The sequence below is a fragment of the Cydia splendana genome, chromosome 1 (assembly GCF_910591565.1).
Source record: "Cydia splendana chromosome 1, ilCydSple1.2, whole genome shotgun sequence".
In the NCBI taxonomy this organism is placed as follows: Eukaryota; Metazoa; Arthropoda; class Insecta; order Lepidoptera; family Tortricidae; genus Cydia; species Cydia splendana.
In genome coordinates, this window is record NC_085960.1 from 2301033 (window position 1) to 2309970 (window position 8938).

At 34.4% G+C, this 8938-nt stretch overlaps 1 protein-coding gene across 1 annotated transcript; it reads right to left on the reverse strand.

The window, feature by feature from the left end:
- Nucleotides 1–1865: 1865 nt before the first annotated feature.
- Nucleotides 1866–8580, reverse strand: LOC134806758 (large ribosomal subunit protein mL45). Its single transcript, XM_063780081.1, has 4 exons — nt 8442–8580; nt 8107–8350; nt 6407–6795; nt 1866–2155 (listed from the first exon to the last, which is right to left on the reverse strand). Exons 1-4 carry the CDS (start codon nt 8463–8465, stop codon nt 1874–1876), a joined length of 939 nt encoding a protein of 312 aa, XP_063636151.1. The 5' UTR covers nt 8466–8580; the 3' UTR covers nt 1866–1873.
- Nucleotides 8581–8938: the final 358 nt, after the last annotated feature.

Genomic DNA, 8938 nt, shown 5'->3' on the forward strand with positions numbered 1-8938 from the left:
TGCAGAGACTGTTAAGATATCTTAAAGTGTATATTCTAGGGAACAAACGCTTAACTGCGAGTGAGTTTAAAATTAAAAATGTAAAATTACGCTTAATTTGACTTAGATGTAGCAATAATTTGAAAAGTAATAAAACAGGAACAGTACAACGATGTTCTTGAATAGTCATCGGTTATTTATCAAATTATCACCACTACTTTGACATCAGGTCAGATTTGACATGATCACAATTCTGAACCGAGTATATTTAGACACTTGTGTTTTTAGAAACATGACAAAAACACCGATTACTATTAAGAATTTGTTAGTATTCGTTATAATTATCCATTATAAATATTTTAAAATCCACACAAAGTCGTATAAAATATTGATATTAACCTACCTAAATAATATATTGTACAACTAAAATATTCCTAATAAGCACGAGTGTACAAATGCATGCCATGAAATCATTCCATTAGAATGATTGTAATCATCTGTACTATAAATCTCTCGTTATTTTATCGATGTCCAGAGTTGTACAAAAAAGTATTATAGTTGTAAATAGTTACTTAATAGTTACTAATATTTGGTGCCTTCCATAGACATAAGACTGCACTAACTAAATTACTTTTATCGAATTGTGGAGCGGACCCTAATATTATAGAACCTAATTTTAAGATCTGGTAACAGATTGTAAGTTTTGTATACATTTCACCACTCTTTTAAACTTTTTCTTTAAAAATCAGGTCATGAATAAATATATTCTTGTTATAAACATAAAGAACTTAGAAGTCTTTATTTTATTTTATTCTGGCAACCACTTATGTGGCAAAAAAGGTTGTATTTGACTTACATTACACAAAATTTTATACAGCACCCCTATGTGTAGCTATAGCATTTGATTTGTCGAATTTTGTGTTAAATTAGTCAATAGTAATTTATTATTAAAAATATTGTAAAGCAAATGATTTATGCTCGGAGAGTATATGAAATAAAATAGTGTTATTAACTTGTGTGGTTTTAGTTATTACTTCCATAAAAACAAAGAACTTGGAATTTGTTTTGGATGTTCGTTTCGAGACAAGAAGTTTGATGTTTGCAGCAGATGAAACATTTGATTTTCTACCTTATTGGAATAACCATAAAGTCAATACTACAAACATACAGCCGGCCTAGCCAAGGTGACAATCGCTATCGCTTCGACAACGAAACGCTTTGTCTCTCTATCACTCTTCCTTATAAGTGCGACAGTGACAGTTGCGTTTCGATCGCTACGGAGCGTTAGCGATTGGCACGTTGGCTACGCGGCCAGGGCAGTATGATGTATGATTGAAATATCGAATTTTTTTGCGTTAAGGCAAAAAAACAAGTTGATAAATATCGTTTGTTATTTGCCACTCTTGCCAGATTACAGACATATATATAAACTATACTTGGTCAAGCAGATCTTGTCAGTAGAAAAAGGCGCGAAATTCAAATTTTCTATGAGACGATATCCCTTCGCGCCTACATTTTTCAAATTTGCCGCCTTTTTCTACTGACAAGATCTGCTTGACCAAGTATAACTTGGAAGACTTGCCCATATACATTTTTAGGGGTTAATCATGGACAAGGTTCAGATCAGCTCATTTAATAAGATTATTTGGAGATATCGATGATAGACAAAAGTGAAAAAGGCTAAAGTAATCTTAGAACTATTTACCCGCGTTTAGAAACTCGCATATTTTTCTTTAATAAATGCAAATCATGTCTTAGGGTGGTATTCCACTTCATTTCGCGCCTTTTTACCAACGTTTTTTAACCATAGACAAATAACTTTTTCTAGGTCACTGGCAATAAAAAAAAAACAAAGTAATCTAACAACTATTTTATTGAATATAATTAATATAAATCACTTATTAGCTACAACCGCCGTCTCGCTTTCATTGGTTTCCGCTGGCAACGACACAATTTCTTCCTCCAACACCCTAGTAAGTTTCGAAGGTTCTTTAGGCGGCGTCCAATCTGGTATAATCTTGTGGTGAATCCTCCACGTCCCGTACATGTTGGAGAGATGCTTCTCGAACACGATGTACTCGAGCACGTCCTTGGCGAGGATCTCGCTGCCGTGTAACAGACGACCGAACCGGTCGTACACGGCGAGCTGTTGCTGGGTGTGGAAGCGGACTGTAACCTGCAAAAGATTAAGTATTGGTGCCATTTTAATAACAACACACAAAAAAAAACTCCTAGTGCGAATGTGCCAAATTGCAGCCGCAATTTAGATAGCTAAGTAGATGGCGCTATACTACTCTAGACATTACTAACAACTATAACTATGCTATGCTAATAAAATTTGAACCTATAATGTAGGAAATAGAGTTAAATTTGTTGTGTTTGAAATTTTAACATGATATCAATTTCATCGAACTGAATAAGCTAGGACCGCAAACCTTAGGAGCAGGGACCGGAACCGGTTACCTTAACCGGGGTTTTTCATAGGGTTATTTTAGAAGTGGTTATAAAAACCCCTACCATAACGGTAACCGTCTGATAAGGTAACACTTTGATTCGGTAACCGTATCAGATCGAGTTAACCTCGGTTACCGGTAACCGAAATAAAAACCCAGTCGATTCAGTTACCTCATAATAAGGTTTTGAACCAGTTCAAACGATTGTAATCTTTACGCACACTTTAATTGAACTTATTATTGAATAACCGTGGTTGGCATGGGCGGTCTATTAAGTCTCCAGCACAAACATGTTTCTTTGTCGGTAACTTCGCTTATTGTCAATTCAAACAATATTGTACTTTGACTCCTTAAGCTAAAATTGAAAACATTATTGGGCGATTACAGTATTATTTTGGAGCGACAGCCGCAGCGCGGCCATTCCTTTGTTTATCTTTATACTTTTATACCTGTGTGTTCCTATTGTTTTTGTTCATTTCGGAGCAATTCTAGTTTGGAATTTTTAGAAAAGGGCTTCCTGCAAGTAAACACCATCCTATCCTAGCAATATCTGTTATTGTTTAGTTATATTTTTAATGCTACTTAGATATTATTTTTCTATTTTCGGGTTCAAACTTGGTATGTACCTACAGATTAAAGACTGATTTAAGGAAAAAATTTAACCTAACTAGTAATTTTACTGGTAGTTATAGTTTATCTTTAGATAGAGTGATTAAAAAAATCACGTTGTGATAAAGATACATGCGTTAGCGGATTGTGGTAGTGTGGTAGATATTTAACCATTGTTGACAACTGACATAATACCTAGTTATTATGAGCTTATTTTATAATAAACAATTACTTTTAAACGTTTTCAGATGCGGTAAGTTGTGTCAGCTAAAAGTCGTAATTTACCTTGTTTTGCTTAATGCAGCGAGCAGAAAATATATATATTATCTATAGCAGTGATAACCTTATTTTAGTACTTCAAATCTTTCATTAATACCAGAATTCATTATATTTATTAAGTATCTGTAACATTGGAAAGGTGAAATAATTTTGATTAAATTAAATAGATACATACTTAGTAAGCAGTGTTGGGCATTCAAGAATAAAATCATTATTTGAATAAGAATTCCTAAGAATAAAATCATGTTGATTTATTCCCGTCAAAATTATTCAAATAAAAAATTTAATAAGAATAATCTCATTCTTAATCAAGTAAATGTAATCATGATTTTATATTCTTAATAATATTCCTGGATTAAAATGTAGTCTGGGTGCCGTATAGATAGAAGTAAATAATAATAGTTGTCTAATTTATACCTAATTTTATTCAATAAAATCTTAAGAATTTAATTTACTGCCGCATAGTCTTTGTATTGGTCGATACCCGTATTGCTTTTAATCTGATAACTAAATCAAATCATCAGGTACAATTCAGCTGATCTGCTCGGATGGTGGATAGCGAAACACTTCAATGGCTCAATGTGCCTAATTTAATGTAAAAAAATAAAATACCGGCCAAGTGAGTCGGACTCGCGCAGGAAGGGTTCTGTACCATTACGCAAAAAACAGCAAATAAATCATGTTTGTTGTATGGGAGCCCAACTTATATATTTATAATATTCTGTTTTTAGTATTTGTTGTAATAGGGGCAACAGCAATATATAATCTGTGAAAATGTCAACTGCCTAGCTATCACGCTTCTTGAGATACAGCTTAGTGACAGGCAGACGGACAGCCGAGCCTTAGTAATAGGATCCCGTTTTTACCCTTTGGGTACGGAACCCTAAAAAATATATTTTTAAAGGTATGATAAGGAATAGCTCGATATGGTGTATTCCTATTTCTCTCCGCCGGGCACAGATGGGAATAGGCACTTCATTTAAATCATTCCCATATGTCCCCACCTCATGTATCGCGGCGGTCACGTTGGGCAGGAACAAATGGGGAAAGTATTCATGATTTTTTGTTTTCGAATTATGTTTAGTATGTAGTTTCAGTGTCCGAGTTACTACCGAGACTCATTGTGTTTTTAAAAGTTCAGCTGATATTTAAAATTTGTACTCATTATTAGACGGAAATGAATAGGTATTAATATCGTTTGACACACCGCCTACCGCACGTGTTTAGCAAATGCTGACAAAAAATTCACCACGCCACGACTTAATCTTATTGTTATTGCCAATGAGTAATAAATGACGGTCTCAAGTGGAAACACAGCAAATAATACAATACAATTCATGCTGCGATCTGCGACATTCTGCAAATATAGTGATAAGCGTAGGACTATTTTCTGACCTGTTGTAATTTGCTATCTCATTCACTTTCCGTAGGTGTGAAAGAGATAGCATACGCAAAGACCTCAAGGCTGATAAGAATAATAAACAAAATACATACTTAATTGGCAAAGGAATATACATTGAACCATCATAATTATAATTTCGCAGTTTACATTATATGTAGTTTCATTATCAAATTATCATCGCCGTTTCGAAGGCTCCAAAAAAATGTACATATCTATCACAATATAATCTTTTACGTTAAAAAAAATTCAAATCAATCCGACCGTTGAAAAGAGGGATGAAATTCATTTTACTAACTTTATACATTGTACTACAAAAGTTAAATTAATTGAGTATAACATTCTAATTTAATAAGACGTTATTTAGAATAATCCTACATTAGGAATAAATATTCCGTTTTTTATTTTTCATTTAAATAAAAGTGACATGATTTATTAACTTACATTTTATTCTAAAATAACGAGTGCAAGAATTATTCTAATTCAAATCTATTGGATTAAGAATAAAATTTCTGTGTTTATTCTTCTTCGTATTCAAGTAAATTTTAGCCCAACTTAGTATGCTTTCTACATTCCAATAAAACTTTCTTCTACAATTCACGGGATTTTTTTAAAACCCGAAAGAGTAAAAGGAAATAGGTAGTAGTAGGTAGTAATGTATGTAGTATTTTTTTAGACTCTGCTGTCTGTCTGTCACCAGGCTGTATCTCATGAACCGTGATAGCTAGGCAGTTGAAATTTTCATAGATTATGTATTTCTGTTGCTGCTGTTACAACAAATACTAAAAACAGAATATAATAAATAAATTAAATTAAAAAATATATTTAAAAAAATAAAAAATTAAATAAACAAAATAAACAAAATAAACAAAATAGACAAAATAGACAAAATAGACAAAATAGACAAAATAGACAAAATAGACAAAATAGACAAAATAGACAAAATAGACAAAATAGACAAAATAGACAAAATAGACAAAATAGACAAAATAGACAAAATAGACAAAATAGACAAAATAGACAAAATAGACAAAATAGACAAAATAGACAAAATAAATAATGTAAATAACATTAATAAAATGAATATTATTAATCAAATAAACTACATTAATAAAATGAATATTATTGATAAAATAAATAATATTAATAAAATAAATGAATTATAGTAAATAAATAAAAAAGTAAAAAAAAACTAAATTAAGAAAATTAACAAAGTTAACAATTAATAAATTAACTATTTTTTTTGTATTTTACTGACGGCACATCACTAAATACGGATGTACCTAGCAAACCTATAAGCAACCGATAATAAAGGTTACCATAACTGAATAAAAACCTGTTAAAAACACCTAACAAAAACCCTATCGCGATGGGGTTTTGAGATTAACTCGGTTAAAGGTTAGGGTTACCGTTTCAATAAGCTTACCATTACAATCAGGTAACAGCATGATAGGGTTACCGAATGATACGGTAACCGAATCGATTGGGTTACCGAATGGATAGGATTAAGCGTAAAGAGGGGTTTTCCGGTCCTTGCTTAGGAGGTTATGTCACTAAAAGTTATTTTAACTGAAAGGATGCCAAATTTTGCAATAAAACTCCCCAGACAAACCAATCTACTGTACCACATGAATTTTCAGTCAGTCATTAAACACTAACTCAGTCTTAAAAATAAAAGATAATTTACCTGTCCAAATATATTCTCCTTGCTAACAACATCCGTACACCTTGCATGGCACACTCTCGGTGGCTCCAGCGACTGAAGAAACTTCCACCGTATCGTCTTCAAGTGTGAATTATGTCTGAACTCCCCATACGCCTTCTCCGTAACATATATCTGCAACGCCCTTTTATCATTATTAGCTAAAGCTTCATGGGCTTTTATATAAATGTCTTGTGCTTGTTGGCAGAAGATTTTGGACTCGAAATCTTCTTCAAAGGACTTTATTTTGCGGATGGCCATCATGGATTTGGATTTTTTCTCAAGGAGTTCGGCGGCCTGTTTGACGCGGGTTGTGGACGCGAGGGACGCCTTGCCGTCGCCTTCTGGGGGCACGTAGGGCTCGAAGGCACCGCCTGAAAAATGGAGTAAGTTTATGGGATGGAAATGTTTAATGTGTATGGCCCATAGGTAGGTTTAGTTATTCATCAACCAACAAACTAGTGTTTTCTTCCTCCAATAATAAAAACTTCTAATTATTGAATTACCTGCTAATATCATTCCATAACTGTTATATTATTTCGTTCATTCAATAACCACACTCACAAATTAAAAAACATTGCTTGCTCTCCTTACCGGTAAGAAGACGGAACGAAATTGTATGGTGTGCAGATAACAAAATAATACTGGTAAATCTCAGACGTTTAAAAGAGACAGCAATACTTATTTGTTCTATCTTGCTTTGATATAATCAATATAACTGGTTAATTTCGTTCCACACAAATAAAAGCCGGAAGGAATTAGGCATAAAATGGTATCTCAATAGAACAGTCCTTTAATCGGTAACCGCAAAGAAAACGAAATCCATTTCAATCCCGGGTCAATGAATTAAAAATAAAATGGTTTCCGAGTTTGATGCCTCAGTCTGTCTTGTCCATGGATACCCCATTAAATAGTTGTTCAAAAACACATGTTTATTGGACCAGAAAATTAAGTAAGCCATTAGAATTTAACTAATAAATTACATACAAACAAAACAAACAACACCATACAAAGTGAAGGAAATGATTCTTATTTAGAATCTTAAGCTTAGCAGATCTACTCAAAACGATGTGATTTTTTTTTGTCTCATGTTAAAAGTATTCTGACCCTTGCATAAACATTTCAAAATCACAAATTACAAAAGTAATACATTTAACAGTTATTGGCCTACACTATTGTTTATGAATGATAACTCTCTGACATATAATTAAATTTTAAACCTGATTTAATCACTCACAAGCCAGCTACTACATACTACTCCGAGGATAAAGGCCTGCGCAAACCGGCGAAGCGCAGCACAGATCACTTTGATAGAGTACACGCTGTGGTAGGCGGCGGTATGCCCCTGCATCCCCCGGCCTGCGCCAAAGTGCTCTCTGGTGTGTCGTGGTCGCGGTATCGCGGGGGATTTTACCTCGTCAGTGTGCGCTGCACGGAGTAAATCCTCCTAGGTGATCTGCGCTGGGCCACCGGTTTGCTCAGGTCTTTAAAGACTGGCGTCCACTAGACTCACCGAGGCGAATCGAATCAAATCGCAATAATTCGCCTCCTATATTTTCTATGCAACTGCGTCCATTGACGATTCGACTCTCCGCGCGTATTGCTCGTCAGGCGAATTTCTGCGGCTACGCGTTTCTCGACTCGGCGAGTCTAGTGGACGCCAGCCTTGAAAGATTTTGATATACCTGTAGCTGAGATGTAAAACGGGCGCTCGATCCACGGGCGCGGCGGCATGAGTCCGCGCTCCTTCATCTTTTGCCTCAGCTTCTCCTTGGGAAGCGCGTTCGTATCCTCATTATAATCCGGCAGTTCCACCTTCAGGTATTTCTCGCGGCGGAGCTTCTTGAATTTAGGGTTCCAGTGCTTGCTTGTCGTCGTGCGTGACGATTGCATCAGGATCGCGGCAGGGACTAATCGTAGGCTGCCCAACTGGAATGTTTAGTTTATGTAAGTATTTGGGAAGAGGGTGAACAATTGAGTGTAAATAAATAATGATAATAACATTAATAACGCGACTTACTTTGGACAGTACGCACTGTGCCATCTTATATTGAAATGAAACGTATGCTCATTAATTTAATTACTTCTACTTGAACTAAACAGCAAAAATTACAAATTTTATTTATTTCTATAACCTAAAAATCAGCTGGATGAAAGAACTGTCTGTCATTTCTGCGTTTGGTTATCTATATTTTATGATACAGCCGTACAATACAACTATGTCCAGTTGTAACAAAACGCAATTCGTACGCCTGGTTGACACGATGCGACAAGCTTAGAAAAAAATGTTAGCGTGTCATCTCAGCTTTAAAACAAACTTCAGGTCTATAGCCTGTTTATGGTATTTTGTTGGTTCTGCCATTTTTAGTCAAATATTTTCCGTTCATACATGTCTTTGTAATTTAGTGTTACAAATTCAATCAAATTTACTGTGTGGTCTTGTAAAATAAAATAATCCATATTAGTCCCTGACTGGGCTTATATACTGTGACTTGAGGTTTCTTTTAATTTGTTCTA

Bases quoted from the DNA above. Each gene is read 5' to 3' on its own strand.
- LOC134806758 (XM_063780081.1), bottom strand. From the start codon at position 8,465: ATGGCACAGTGCGTACTGTCCAAA. The intron at 8,351-8,441 runs GTAAGTCGCGTT...TAAACATTCCAG, and splicing joins CACAGTGCGTACTGTCCAAA to TTGGGCAGCCTACGATTAGT. The intron at 6,796-8,106 runs GTATATCAAAAT...TCCATTTTTCAG, and splicing joins GTTTTACATCTCAGCTACAG to GCGGTGCCTTCGAGCCCTAC.